General features: G+C 40.9%; 1 protein-coding gene across 1 annotated transcript in view; it reads left to right on the forward strand.

The window, feature by feature from the left end:
• Nucleotides 1-15,484, forward strand: part of MPND (MPN domain containing) — a 224,561-nt gene that overhangs the window by 36,262 nt on the left and 172,815 nt on the right. The window contains exon 4 of the mRNA XM_053700111.1: nucleotides 1,940-2,051. Coding sequence (XP_053556086.1) covers nucleotides 1,940-2,051 — 112 coding nt within the window. The remainder of the gene's footprint in view (nucleotides 1-1,939; nucleotides 2,052-15,484) is intronic.

The raw sequence follows: 15,484 nt of genomic DNA on the forward strand, positions 1-15,484 counted from the left end.
ATGGGAATAGGGCCCTCAATCCCTCCTGTATGTGTTTGTAAATTTTGTCCTGTATCTTACAAGTCTTGTATTGTTTTATTTAAACAAATTGTATCCATGGACAGCGCTGCGGAATATGTTGGCGCTTAATAAATAAAGTATAATAATAATAATAATTATTTAAATTTATATGTCACTATTTGAACACACCACAATGTTTTTGTATTTTTTTGGTTTTTCATTTTTCACAATCTTTGTTCTTATTTCACGTTTTTTGAAGAAGATCAACCTATTTTTTTGACCATTAATATTTTTTGTACACTAATTTTTGCACACAACTTTTTTGATACACATTTTTTACATTGGCATATTGCTGTCACAATATTTTTCACTTGACAATGCGTATGTGTTAAACACACAGTTAAAGGTCTTACACATTAGTAACTATTGGCAATATTTAGGAGCATTGCATAAAATCGAGAACATTATTGGTTAGATAATATTATATAACTGACTAATATATTTCACCTATTATGTGTATGTGGTAAACACAAAGTAGAATTTTTGTTGTGAGCCTTATACTTAATTTGGAATTGTTTAGGAATATTTTTTAAGAGCAATGTTTGCACAATTTTAAATGCCATATCTGCTACATAACTATTTGTTTTAACTATTCATTTAGCTATTATTGCTGTATAAATTTGTGTATGTGTATGTGGTAAACACAAAGTTGAATTTCTGTTGTGAGCCTTATACTGAATTTGGAATTTTCTAGGAATATTTTTAAGAGCAATGTTTGCACAATTTTAAATACTATATCTGTTACATAACTATTTGTTTTAACTATTCATTTAGCTATTATTGCTGTATAAATTTGTGTATGTGTATGTGGTAAACACAAAGTAGAATTTTTGTTGTGAGCCTTATACTTAATTTGGAATTGTTTAGCAATATTTTTTAAGAGCAATGTTTGCACAATTTTAAATACTATATCTGTTACATAACTATTTGTTTTAACTATTCATTTAGCTATTATTGTTGTATAAATTTGATTGTTTATACATGGATCCATGTTTTTAACTTATTTGTGTACTCAATAAATTGTTTATTGTAATCGTTTGATAATATTGCATTTGATCCAGACCCAGCCTTCGTATAGTTGGCGCTTTGGTATATTATTAGTTTCATCTTTCCATTTTGACAACTAGGTGTCAAATTATCAAAGCCAGAGGTCTTATTTAGTAGGCGCTAGGTGTACTCCACTCTCAATTTTTTCAGTTATGCTGCATCACTTTCAAATGATTTAGTATATGGGTATTATGTCCCTTTAAAGGGACATTAGACACTGCTTTTTTCTCTTTGTATCTTTTGTTAAAGGAGCTGCGATGCATTACTGGAAGCTAGCTGAGCACATCGGGTGAGCTAATAACAACAGACATATATGTGCAGCCACCAATCAGCAGCTATCTCCCAGTAGTGCACTGCTGATCCTGAGCCTACATAGGTATGCATAATCATTTTACTTTCGTTATTTAAATTGATTTGTTTTCTTGGTGTCCTTTGTTGAAACGCATACCTAGGTAGGCTGAAGAACAGTAATGCACTACTGGAAACTAGCTGCTGATTGGTGGCTGCACATATATTGCTCTTGTGATTGGCTCACCCAATATGTTCAGATAGTTCCCAGTAGTGAATTGCTGCTTATTCAGCAAAAGGGTAATTAAGCACATTTGATAATAGAAGTAAATTGGTAAGTTGTTTAAATTTGGGAAAGCAAAATTTGGGGTTTTATGTCCCTTTAAACATTAAAAAGAGTTACTTACAGTAAAGGCGGGCAAAATAAATAATGTATTTATATGGCAATGTTGTTTAACCTTTTTTAGGGAGATTAAACGTTGAATCTAATGGCCCTTGAATTCAATGTACTATCATGTCTTATTGATATTACCAATCTCCACAGAGTCCAGTGAGTGAGGGAGAAGAGGAAGAACTACCGGAGGAGGAAGAAGAGGAGGAAGCTCGAGATGGAAAGCTAGGTAGCATGGATCCAGTAAGTGGAAAGAAACAGCAAGGTGAGTGGATTAGAGGTACTACATTTTATTGTGCATTCCAGCATGTTTTGTTTGCTTGTGTGCAGCACATTATTTTATGTTATATTGCACAGGATTTGTTTATATGTCGGGTCATGCAACATGCTATCCAGGATTATGTTTTGTGTACGTTTGAATGTTGCAGTATGTGCCACAATATAAATATAGTAACATAGTAGATGAGGTTAGTAGAAGACAGAAGTCCATCAAGTTCAACCTATACAGATCCTATCTGATTTACAATAAAAGCTCCAACTGAGCTTAATCCCATTAAAAAAGGTGACACATTTAACACAAGCAATCATATCCCTGAATTCTGTTTCTATACAGAAACGTATATAAATATTTTCAAATGTATCTAAGGTATTGGCATTTACTACCTCCTCAGGTAATGAAGTCTATAATGTTAATGCTCTTACAGTGAAAAAATGTTTTTATGTTGCTGGAGATATACATGCTGTATAAGTTTATAGCCTACTATGGGCTAGATTACAAGTGGAGCTGCATTTTGCGTTTCCGCTATATCAACAACTCCACTAGAATTAAGATTTTTGTGCTAGTAGGGTTACGCTGGTATAACATGTTAAAAGTAAACAGTTTTTACGCTAGCGGTAACCCGACTAGAGCAAAATTCCAAAACTTCACGTATTCCCCCATATAATTCGATCTGGAAAAACACCACACTCTCGCGCAAAGACGATCACATTTTCACAATCCAACATGAAAATATTAATATTTCATATTCCAATGTTCTTTACATAATGGGATATGTACTATTTATTCATAGATAAATATTTCTACATATATCTGATGGTTTTTAAACAAATATATGTATATACACACAGGTAGCCCTCAGTTTACGCCGGGGTTAGGTTGCAAGGGGAATGGTTGTAAATCAAAACCGTTGTAAATTGAAACCCAGTTTATAAGTCAATGGGAAGTGAGGGAGTTAGGTTCCAGGCCCCTCTTAAAATTGTCATAAGTAACACCTAATACATTATTTTTAAAGCTTTGAAATGAAGACTTTAAATGCTAAACAGCATTATAAATCTAATAATATAGTGTGACGGATACCCAGGCTACCCCGACTGGGTAGCTCCTCCAAACGGGTCCTGCTTCCTCCCTGCCGACTGCAGCTATGTAGCTGGCAAGTGACCACAGCCTGTAGCCACCCCTGATGCCCGACAGCACCAGTATTCAGGGTCCCACCCTGTGGCAGACTCCAGCTACCCAGACTAGGTAGCTCTGCCAGAGTGTCCTTCCTCTGCCTGGAACAGGCTGCTATGTAGCCCAGGAAAGTGATTTCTATGTAGCCCAGGAAAGTGATTCTAGCAGGAGCCCAGCTAAATGACTAGACAGACTAGCATTCAGGTGAAATAAGAACTGACTTTATTGAGCAAAACACACATCGTTTATTCACACACTTATCTTGATAAGAACAGAAGACAATGCCACAGTTTTCCCGCCATTCTCGCCCCTCCAGACTGACCGGCGCCTCCATAGCAACCATAGTCCCACAGAATCCCAGGACACAGTGGTGACGGTTTTGGTGTTATCCCGGGGGAGCAGCGGTGTCATTTGAAAGCTCTCGGTCCCCAGATGCCGCAGTCCAAAAAGCGGCCCATTGAAGTTATGGGGGTAGGGGTGTCCAAAACCACCGGTTCCCAAAGAAGCCCCCCTCCGGTAATTCCCCCACCTCTTGTCCTTCCTAGGGGCTACTAATCCTCAAAAGAGCGGAGCTCTGGGGCACATGGTTACTGGAGCGACCAGGGTTAAAGTTAGCGGTGTCCTGCTGTCCTGTGGCCGACTGGGAGTTCCAGGAGCCCGGACAGCCTGAGAGGGGTTAGGCGGGTGTCCGTTGTGAGGCGGCCGACTGGGAGTTCCAGGAGCCCAGCCAGCCTAGGAGGGTTTTCCAGGTCATAGACCAGCTCTTCTCTAAACAAGTTTGGAACACAAACCATGCAAACAAATGCTTACAGAGTTTGTGGTTGCTCTGAGGAGCCCCAAACCACTGAGAAACAACAGGGGTGAGGTTGTAGGGGGGTGGGGGGTAGCCTTCGCTGTCTGGTATCCGTGACATATAGATTGTATCATCATCAAACTAAGTTTAATTAACAAAAACATGTGCTAGCAGCACCTAATTAAATAATCACACAACATACTGCATCATCATCAAACTAAGTTTAATGAACAAAAACATTTTTTTACTTGCATTTTTCAGCAATCAGTTCTCTGCATTGTTAGCATGTTAGATAATATTGGGTCTGCACCTAATCCTATGTATTTCAATCTGCAGTGATTAATAGGCAGTTAGGAGCCCTCACCTCAAGCAGCTGGACAGGAAGATAATAGGGAAGTGGCTGCCAAATCTTGCTCGATAGCTAATGTCTGCTCTGTGTAAACAGATCAATTTCAGTCTGTTAAGTTGCATAACTTTGCTGCAAAACAATTATATATAGGTATAGGAATATCTATTTATAAATACATAGAACATATTCTGCTATGTGCAGAACATTGGAATGTGAAACATTTACAGTAAATACATAGTTACATTAAAAAAATATGAATATTGCATAAATGTTTTTAATGTTTTCATCTACTTAACAGCAAAAGGCTCTAATGCAGTTATATATATGTCTGTATATGTATACATATATATTTGTGTTTTTATGTGTATCTATGTCTGTAAATACATATATACACATATAAATATGTATTCACATATAGATATACATCTTTAGACATGTATACGTATATATCTCAATGTTAAAGCAATTTTTCTCTAACACCCGATATCTCATATCTTTGAGCCCTTATAACTTTATTGTGCAATATTTTTTTTTAAGATCATTTTTATTAATTGCAGTTACCGCTTGACATGGCGCCAGTGGCCAAGAAACCAATTATATAATTTACACTTGGAGCAATCATTTATTTGTTCTAGTGCTTTCTACTATCTGTGTGATATGCTCTGGATCTTGTATCCTGCCTCACCTGGTTCTTGCTCAAAGTATCCTGGTAGCCATTGGCCAATACTGTACTTGCATTCTGGGTCCTGCTGGCCAATACCTGCATACAGAATTTCCTGGTGACCTATTTTTAGACGTTTCTTTATCAACAGTTATCTGTCCTACCTTAAAGGTTACAAAAGTCTTTTTTCTTTTTTAATTTGTTACTAAAATATTTTACATTTTTTATTATAGTTTTTTGTATTTTGTAGACCAGATGCTTGTGAGGCAAGCACTGTACATCAGTATAGCAGAGGGAGATATGCTTATCATTAACAAGCTATCAGGCTTTAAAGGGATGGTACACACCTTGCGATTTTAATATAAAATATTTTCTATGTGTTGTATAACAACTTATGTACAGATTTTATTTTCCCCCTTTCATGTATTTTAGCTCTGAAAATTGTGGATTTTGTAATTCTCAGAACTGAAGCACCCTGCTGACTTATCAAGGCTATGCCTGCTAAATATCTTTTCCTAATTGGCTTTAGCAGATAACTGCAAAGCAATACATTTTATACTAACATAATGACTATTGCCTGACCTGTCTTCTGAAGACTCAAGCCCGGATTGGCTCCTCAAAATAAGTGGTGGGTGGAGTTTGGCTATTGAAAAATAAAATTTATGCTTACCTGATAAATTTTCTTTCTTTCCGGACCTAGAGAGTCCACAACGTCATTCCAATTACTAGTGGGGTATTCATTCCTGGCCAGCAGGAGGAAGCAAAGAGCACCCCGGCAAAGCTGTTAAGGGTCACTTCCCTTACCCATAACCCCCAGTCATTTAGCCGAAGGGAAATAGAAAAAGACAATAACACAAAGGTGTAGAGGTGCCTGAGGTTTAACAAAAAATACTGTTTAATCTTAAGGGTGGGGTCGTGGACTCTCCATATCCGGAAAGAAAGACATTTATCAGGTATGCATACATTTTTTTTTCCTAGGACATGGAGAGTCCACAACGCTATTCCAATTACTAGTGGGAACCAATACCCAAGCTAGAGGACACGGAATGAACAGGGAGGGAGAAAAAAACAGGCAGACCTAAACAGAAGGCACCACCGCTTGAAGAACCTTTCTCCCAAAAGAGGCCTCAGCCGAGGCAAAAGTTTCTCATAAGTAAAATGAATCATACTTCTCAACCAGAGTGAAAGAGAAGTAGAAGTGGCCTTCTGACCTTTACGCTTTCCTGAGAAACAAACAAACAGGGCAGAAGACTGACAAAAATCTTTAGTAGCCTGTAGGTAGCATTTTAGAGCATGCACAACATCAAAGTTATGCAAAAGACGTTCCTTATGAGAAGAAGGATTAGGACAAAGGGAAGGAACAACAATTTCCTGATTAATATTTCTATTCGAAACCACCTTAGGGAGAAACCCCAATTTAGTAAGAAGGACCGCCTTATCCGCATGAAAAATAAGATAAGACGAATCGTACTGCAGAGCCGAGAGTTCAGAAACTCTGCGAGCAGAAGAAATAGTAATAAGAAACAAAACTTTCCAAGAAAACAACTTTATATCTACAGAAACACAAGTGTATCACTGTGTAGTCCGCGCTCCTCCCGTGAATTTATACCTAAGAGAGCTAAAACTTTGGCTAACTATTTGTCGCCCTCAGATATGAAGCCCACAAAAAACAAATGTTGGTTGAAACAGAAGAGGGGATGCTTCAAATGTCGACGTCCCGTATGCAAAACGTGTTGTTTCATACGTGAGGGCGATAAATTTGTATCTAGTATAACTAAAGAGGAATATGACATCAGATTTTTTATTAATTGTGCTACAACACATGTCGTCTATCTTCTCACCTGTGATCTCTGTAAACTTCAATATACAGGGAAAACCAAAAGATCCTTAAAAGATAGGTTTTTGCAACATCTTAGGTCTGTTGAGGATGAAGTTAGCGACACACCAGTATCAAGACATTTCAAAACAAAACACAATTCAGATGTTTCTTCTCTTAAGATACAGGCTATTGATCATATCACAAAATGGAAGAGAGGAGGTAATAGGGAAACATTGCTGAACAAAAAAGAGATTTTTTTGGATGTTTAGATTACAAACCAGTGAACCAGATGGACTAAACATCAGACGTGATCTGGATGTGTTTACTTGAGTTTATAACATCAGTATAGGCCTTTTGAGATTAGCATTTACCTAATAATGTTAATTTTTTTTATATATCATAAATTGATTAGTTATTTAAAGCTGCATCTATATATTGCTTCAACCGGTATTCATACTGCTTTATATACAGCAATGGGATTATGATTTGTGCACTTTTATGTCTTATTTGTAATATTACATATGTGGAAATCCTATGACTTTATCAAGATGTATATATTATCTTTAGTGAGACAGTGATATTATTCATATGTAAATTTCCATAGGATTTATTCATGGTTAATATATATTTAGGAAATGTTTTGATGTTGTGAATTGTGTTTGCTCATATTGTGTATATAGGTATCCAATCAGGTATTTTATTACTGTGATGTAATGATCTAGCTCAGCCTTAAATGGGCGTATGAGCTGATCCCCAGGTAAGCAGTGATCAAGTGCACCTGGTGCACGAAACATGTCTGCATGGGGATCTGCTCACTTGCCTGGTTGGTAGAGCTTTTGCTGGCTCTGTACAGGACATCCTGGTTTTGTCCTTTTTCAAACGTTATGGAATAAAGTTGTTCTTTACTTTTTTACTTTGCTGCCTGGAATTCGTCATCATTTTTCATATGGTATAGTGCTTTTTTTTAGCACTTTGATTACTACTCTCCCTTCACACAGAGCGCCTTCTCTGCACCTTTTGATCTATTAATATCTACAAAATGCATTGGCTCAAACGGAGCCTGCTGCAATATTCTAAGAACTAGGTTAAGGCTCAAAGGAGGAGCAACTAGTTTAAACATAGGCCTGATTCTAACCAGGGCCTGACAAAAGGATTGAACATCTGGCACATCCGCCAGACGCCTATGTAAAAGAATAGATAATGCAGAAATCTGACCTTTCAGAGAACTGACTGACAACCCTTTCTACAGACCTTCCTGGATATAAGACAACATTCTAGGAATCCTGGCCCTACTCCAAGAGAAGCCCTTTGATTCACACCAATATAGGTATTTGCGGCATACCTTATGGTAAATTTTACGAGTAATGCTTGCAAGCCTGAAGCATAGTATCAATGACTGACTCAGAAAACCCACGCTTAGCCAGAATTAAGCGTTCAATCAACATGCAGTCTGCTTAAGAGAAGCAAGATTTGGATGGAAGAAAGGACCCTGAGTTAGAAGGTCCTTAGAAGGTCCTTCCTCAGATTGATACTAGCAATGACTCGTGGAAGGAGCGCAAACGGAGGTAACGGGTATGCTAGACCGAAATCCCAATGAACCTCCAGAGCATCTATCAGGGTGGCCTGAGGATCTCTTGACCTTGAACCGTACCTTGGGATTCTGACGAGACGCCATCAGAACCAACTCCGGCACCCCCCACTTGAAGGTTAACCTGGAGAACACCTCCGGATGGAAAGCCTACTCCCCGGGATGAAAGGTCTGTCTGCTCAGAAAATCCACCTCCCAGTTGTCCACTCCTGGAATATGGATGGCAGACAATTGTTAACTTCCGCCCACTGAATAATCCGAGCCACCTCCTTTATGGCCAAAGAACTCTGAGTTCCTCCCTAGTGGCTGATGTAAGCCACTGAGGTGATGTTGTCCAACTGGAATCTGATAAACCAGGCTAAGGACAACTGAGGCCAAGCCATCAGGGCATTAAAGATCGCTCTCAACTAAGATGTTTATGGGGAGAGAAGACTCCTCCCGAGTCCATAGGCCCTGAGCCTTTAACAAGTCTCAGACTGCTCCCCAGCCTAGCAGGCTGGCATCTGTGGTCACAATCACCCAGGAGGGTCTCCGGAAGCATGTGCCCTGAGACAGATGATCCTGAGAAATCCACCATAAGAGAGATTCTCTTGTCAACTGGTCCAGAGCTATCTTCTGAGACAGATCCGAATGGTCTCTGTTCCATTGTCTGAGCATGCATAATTGCAGAGCTCTCAAATGGAATCGAGCAAAGGAAATGATGTCCATGGAAGCGATCATCAGACCAATTACCTCCATGCATTGAGCCACTGATGGCCGAACAGTAGACTGGAGAGAGAGGCAAGAGGAGAGAAGTTTGGATTTTCTGACCTCATCAGAAAAATCTTCATAGATAGGGAATCTATGATGGTCCCTAAGAAACACACCCTTGTAGCTGGAACAAGGGAACTCTTCTCCAGATTCAGTTTCCATCCATGGGAACGTAGAAAAGACAACAAGATCTCTGAGAGTTTGTTAGTTGAAAAGATGGTGCCTAAACTAATTTGTCGTCCAGGTAAGGCGCCACTGCAATTCCCTGAGACCTGACAACTGCCAAAAGAGCCCCCAGAACCTTTGTGAAAATTCTGGGAGCTGTGGCAAGGCCAAACGGAAGAGCAACAAATTGAAAGTGCTTGTCTAGAAAAGCGAAGCTCAGGAACTGGTGATGATCCCTGTGGATGGTAACAAGAAGACAAGGGTCCTTTAGCTCTATGGTCGTCATGAACTGACCCTCTTGGACCAAAGGAAGAATAGAATGAATGGTTTCCATTTTGAAGGACTGTACCCTGAAAAATTTGTTGAGACACTTTAGGTCTAAAATGGGTTGAAAAGTTCCCTCTTTTTTGGGAAACACAAACAGATTTAAATAGAATCCTAGACCCTGTTCCCTTACTGGGACTGGAACAATCACTCCCAGGGAGAAAAGGTCCTGAATGCAGCTTAAGAATGCCTATCTTTTTACCTGATCCACAGATAACCTTGAGAGGAGGAATCTGCCCCTGAGAGGGCGATTCTTGAATTCTATTTTGTAACCCTGAGATACTATGTCCACAGCCCAAAGGTCTGGGACATCGCGTATCCAAGCTTGTTGAAACAAGGAAAGTCTGCCCCCCACTTGATCCAATCCCGGACCGGGGGGAGTCCCTTCATGCTGACTTAGTCTCAGATGAAGGCTTCTTTGATTGCTTCCCCTTATTCCAATTCTGATTGGATCTCCAAGAGGACTTGGACTGCTCCGGCTTGGAGAAGGGAGAGGAATACTTTTGACCTTTGAAGTTATGAAAGGAACGAAAATGAGAATTTTGACATCCCTTAGGTCTATTCTTCTTGTCTTGTGGTAGAAAGAACCCCTTTGCACCCGTAATTTCAGAAATGATCTCCGCAAGACCAGGACCAAACAGGGTCATACCCTTATAAGGTAGCGACAGGAGCTTGGACTTGGAGGTAACATCAGCTGACCACGACTTAAGCCACAGAGCCCTGCGGGCTAGGACAGTAAAGCCAGACATCTTGGCTCCCAGTCTAATGACTTGCATGTTAGCATCAGAGATAGAGGAATTGGCTAGTTTGAGAGCCTTAATCCTATCTTGGATCTCCTCTAACGGAGTCTCCTCAAAAATCAATTTAGACAAAGAATCACACCAATAAGATGCTGCACTTGTACTGTGGCAAAACAAACTGCAGGTTGCCATTGTAGACCCTGATGAACATACATTTTCTTTAAATAAGCCTCCAGCTTCTTGTCCATGGGATCCTTAAAAGAACAGCTATCCTCTATAGGAATTGTGGTTCTTTTGGCCAGAGTAGAAATAGCCCCTTCTACCTTAGGCACCATGCGCCATGAGTCTCGAATGGAGTCAGCAACAGGAAACATCATTTTTAAAGACAGGAGACTGGGAAAAAGGAATTTCTGGATTATCCCATTCTTGTGCAATGATCTCTGACACACGGTCTGGAACAGGAAACATGTCCACAGAGGAAGGAACATTGTAGTATTTGTTATGCTTACTAGATTTCTTAGGGTTGACAACGACAGAAGAATCGGAGTTGTCCAAAGTAGCCAATACCTCCTTTAGAAGTAAACGAAGGTGTTCAAGCTTAAATCTGAAGTTTACTTCTTCAGAATCAATCAAAGGATTTATACTGTTAGAGATCTCACCCTCAGAAGCTACCGAGATATCCTCCTCATCAGACTTATGGGGGAGGTCAACCTTCGCAGCAGCAGATGGGACAGACACCTTACTATCAGAAAAATGTTAAGATTTCCTCTTGCTCTTCCCCATCATGGGAAAAGCAGATAAAGTCACAGATACCGCAGAAGATATCTGTGCAGCAAAATCTATTGGCTGAGAGGAACTGCAGGCACTGTATGTGAAGCCATTGAGGCTTGGTACGTTTGAGGAGAAAGCTGTGGCATTGCCTGAACAGCATCATCCTGAGAGACATTAGGCTCAGAAACAATTAATTTATCTTTACATTTTTTTTAATATCTTTATTTATTGGGGACCCAAACGGGTGCATCACAATAAGAAGTAACGATATACATGAAGCAACAGTTCACATAAGATACGTACAAGTCAATTATATTCCTGAAGCGACTAACACCCGACCGGGCATTTTTAACTTTTCTTGAATAACCGGGGACGAGGAAGAGGGAAAAGGGAGGGGAAGGGGCGGGAAGTAATAATGTACACAAGAACCACAATTCAAGTTACATAAAACGGTATCCTGATACAAATCTTACATCCTAAGATGCATGCAGGTTGATTATATACCTGAAGTTAGAGAATTAGGGGGGGAAGGGGGAGGGAGAGGGGGGAAGGAAATAGTAATGTTCACAAGAACCACAATTCAAATTACACAAAACGGTATCCTGAGACTAATCTTACATCCTAAGATACGTGCAGGTTGATTACATACCTGAAATTGGAGGGAGAGGGAAAGGAAAGGGGGAGGGATAGGGGCGGGGGAAGAGGGAGGGGGGGGGCCCTGAAATTAGGGGAGGGGGGGAATAAGGGAGGAGAGGCGGAGGGAGAGAAGACATTTTCCATTCTTACGTATATACTTTAGTTAGGTTTCAAACAGTCAGGGTCATACATCAAGGTAGCAGAACTCGACTCACAAAGATGTGAGTAGGAGATAATCTTGGATTTGCTGAAGAGTTGAAGAGGAGGAGACACCCGGTCCGCCCTTTGTGGAACATAGTAAGGCTCTTTGTGCGTGATGGTCTCTTGGTGTTAAAGGAGAGGAAAGGGGGAAAAAGGGTGGGAGGTAGGAAGGGGTGGGGATTAAAGTTAGGCATCACCTGAGTTGCCTACGGGCCAGTTTCCTTTCAGTCTCTCGGCCATAAGATACGTGCTGTTAGCAAAGGGTGATAGTATCTGTGTGCAAATGTTGGTAGGTAGGGACAGTAAGTAAGGTCGCCATTTTGTGCAAAAAGTCTAAAACTGTCTGAGATAGTGCTCTCGCTGACCTCAATGCCGGCGTTATGCCTCCATTTAGCACTCAGGTTCTGAAGGATTTCAGTTGATTTTCGCTCCACAATTAAACCATAGATATATGAGATAGAGTGTAGTCCTTGTTTTGTCAAGGAACAGATAGTGTCTATCGGAGTGGTATTTCCCCCACAGAGCCCTTCAGATAGTAACTTGTGAGCATAATGAGTGGCTTGGAGGTATGCAAATGTGCTATGTCTAGGAAGATCAAATCTGTCTTGTAGGTGCGCTAACAGGAATGGTTTGTTCGTGAGAGGATCTATTAGCTGTGAGATTGCGGTTAGGCCCCTCTCCCCCATGTGGCAAATATTCGAGTGGTCATGCCCGGAAGAAAAGTAGGGTTGCCCTGTAACGGAAGATGCTCAGTAATTTCACTGGGAAGTTTCCACCACCTACATAACTTTTTCCAGGCTCTAAGCGGGTCCTTAAATAAGATGTTGTCCTTTATTTGGGCAGGGAGAGTATGCAGGGGGGCATGGGGGAGGAACGCCAAATGGAGTGGGTGAGCTAAGGACTTCTCAAGGTTTTCGTCGTTAAAGACTGATCTGCGCGCCAGCCAGTCAAAGACTAACTTTGCTAACATCGCCCAATTGTACCACTCAACGTTCGGGAGTTTCAGTCCCCCTTTGTCGGTCGTTAAGGCCAATTTCATTCTGCTGATTCTGTGTTTCCTAGAGTTCCACACAAAGGTGCCAAAGGCACCAGTAATACTCCCCAGGTCTTTCCGTGTCAGTAAAAAGGGAAGTAGTTGCAGAGGGTATAATAATTTGGGCATTGCTATCATTTTGATTAGGCTCACTGGACCCAACAGGGAGATTGGTAATTTAGCCCAGCTCGTCAACATTGAGCGGATTTGAGCGATCACGGGTGGGATGTTCAATTTATAGATTAGATGTGGGTTGACATGCAAGCGAAGGCCTAGGTATTTAAAAGAGCCATCTGTGACCCTAAGCTTGGTTAATAATGGCATGGGGAGATGTGTTTGGGTGAGGTATGTCAGTTCCGACTTTTCCAAGTTTACTTTATAACCTGAAATGACTCCGAACTGGTGGAATATGGAAGCCAGCTTAGGTATAGTGGCATTTGGGTTGGATACGTATAGGAGCAGGTCGTCAGCGTACAATGACAGGTGCATTGAGTGGGGCCCTATCTTTATTGCCGGTATCGTATTTCTTATGTATATGGCTAAGGGTTCTATGGCTAGGTTGAATAAGAGGGGGGATAAAGGGCATCCCTGCCTAGTTCCCCTCGCAAGGGAGAAGGGATGAGACACTGCGCTGTTCACTATGATTGAGGTGTTATCTTTACATTTTAAGGTCTTTTCTGAACATGAGGAACAACATTGTATAGGCAAGACAATTTGAGCCTCCAAACATAATAAGCGTGTATCAAAAGGAACAGACTCCTGTTCATTATCCATAGCTGATAAAGTACCCAAAAAGTAAGGAATGTCACAAAATAGTTTTTTCTTCAAAACGCTAGGCAAAATAAATAAAAAATACACCTCAGAAGCTGAGGTGTCCTACCGTAACCTTCAAAGACTGAACGAACTATGGACTCCCCAGTCGGCCAGACGATATTTCACAGCCGCAAAGAAGAAGAAAAACTCACAGGAATGAAACCGCTCTGCTCATAATCAGAAGAGGAAGATCGGGAGGTCACATGAGCGGCATCAAAAGAAACTGCACAATAAGTAAAAAGTGCGCGTTTCTATACTCTTAAGTAAAAAAAGGAAGTAACCGTTTAAAACATTCCCCACATAAGAAAACACAATCCCATCACTAGAGCTCCTTGTTGAAAATAAAAATCATATAGCCATAAGGTCAGAAGCCATCCCAAACCTATAAGGAAAGCCATTAACCCCTTAGTCTCTCACATACAAATAGTGCCTGCAAACTGCCCCAAAGAATCCTCAATAAAGGATTATAAATGTCCCATGAAAATTAATGCAGAATTAAAATAGATAGTGCAAGTCTCCAGTACCTAGAAGACAAGTGTCACTTACCTGCATTTGCAGCTGTCGGGCAGGAAGACAGCTCACAAGGTGTGAAAGGACACATACTCCTATCAGAGACCTGTAGAAAAAGAAAGAACAGAGTAACCAACTCTGGCTTTCTATACCTAAGGCACCAAATATGTTAGAAAACAAAGCAAGGACTACCTCACCACTTTCTAACTGCTTAAAAGCCACCACTACTCTTACTCAAGAGATTGATGTGGACACAGCTTAACCAGGGTCGGCTCCAAGGGGGGGCTTTGGGGGGCAATGCCCACCCAAATGGAATGCTGTGGCCCCTCCAGTGGTGTTTTAAGGCCTAGGCCAACAAATTTTGGGGGCGGCACTTTTGCACTAGTCTAGTGTGTGTTTATACTTTTTAAAAAAAATTATAATTGACTCGTCGGTCCAGCTTGCCGCCAACGTCACATGATGTCCTCCCACCAATAGCTGCCTTCCTGCACTCTGCATGTGGCTTGAGTGAGTTACGCACGTGCGCACGTGATCTCCAAGGCCAGGCGGCAATCGGGTTCGGCAGGGCTGAAGAGGACTCGAAGTTGGCAGCTAGCGTACAAGCAGTGGCAGACTGAGTGAAAAAGCAGACGCTTACTCAGGTGGGTGATGGTCACTGTCTACAGTGAGTGAGTTGGAAGATCTGAGCTGCTGGGGGTAATGGAGCTCCGGGGGGGCCCTGGGGGGTGACAGTGTCTCTTGGCAAAGTTGGCAATCATCATCTGCACTTCTGCAGCACACACCAGGTATTTTATCTCTCTGCTATAGAGTTACATGAGGCTGCTGAGCTGTATACATCACTGTCATTATTTATCACATATATTAATGTATTTACAAGAGAATTTGAGAAGGTGTAGTATTGCTAATGATTATGCTTATCAGTTAAGACAGGGTTAATAATGCAGAGCATTGTGAATGTGCTCCTTCCCTTTTTATTCATTAACCATATTGTATGTCTAGAGGCAGCAGAGCAGATTTTTTCTTTATCTAATAAATGTTGGATAACAACACTAAGATATATCAATGTAATTGGAGTAAACATAAGATCTAAATGCA

This window comes from Bombina bombina, chromosome 2 (assembly GCF_027579735.1).
Source record: "Bombina bombina isolate aBomBom1 chromosome 2, aBomBom1.pri, whole genome shotgun sequence".
NCBI classification, from domain to species: Eukaryota; Metazoa; Chordata; class Amphibia; order Anura; family Bombinatoridae; genus Bombina; species Bombina bombina.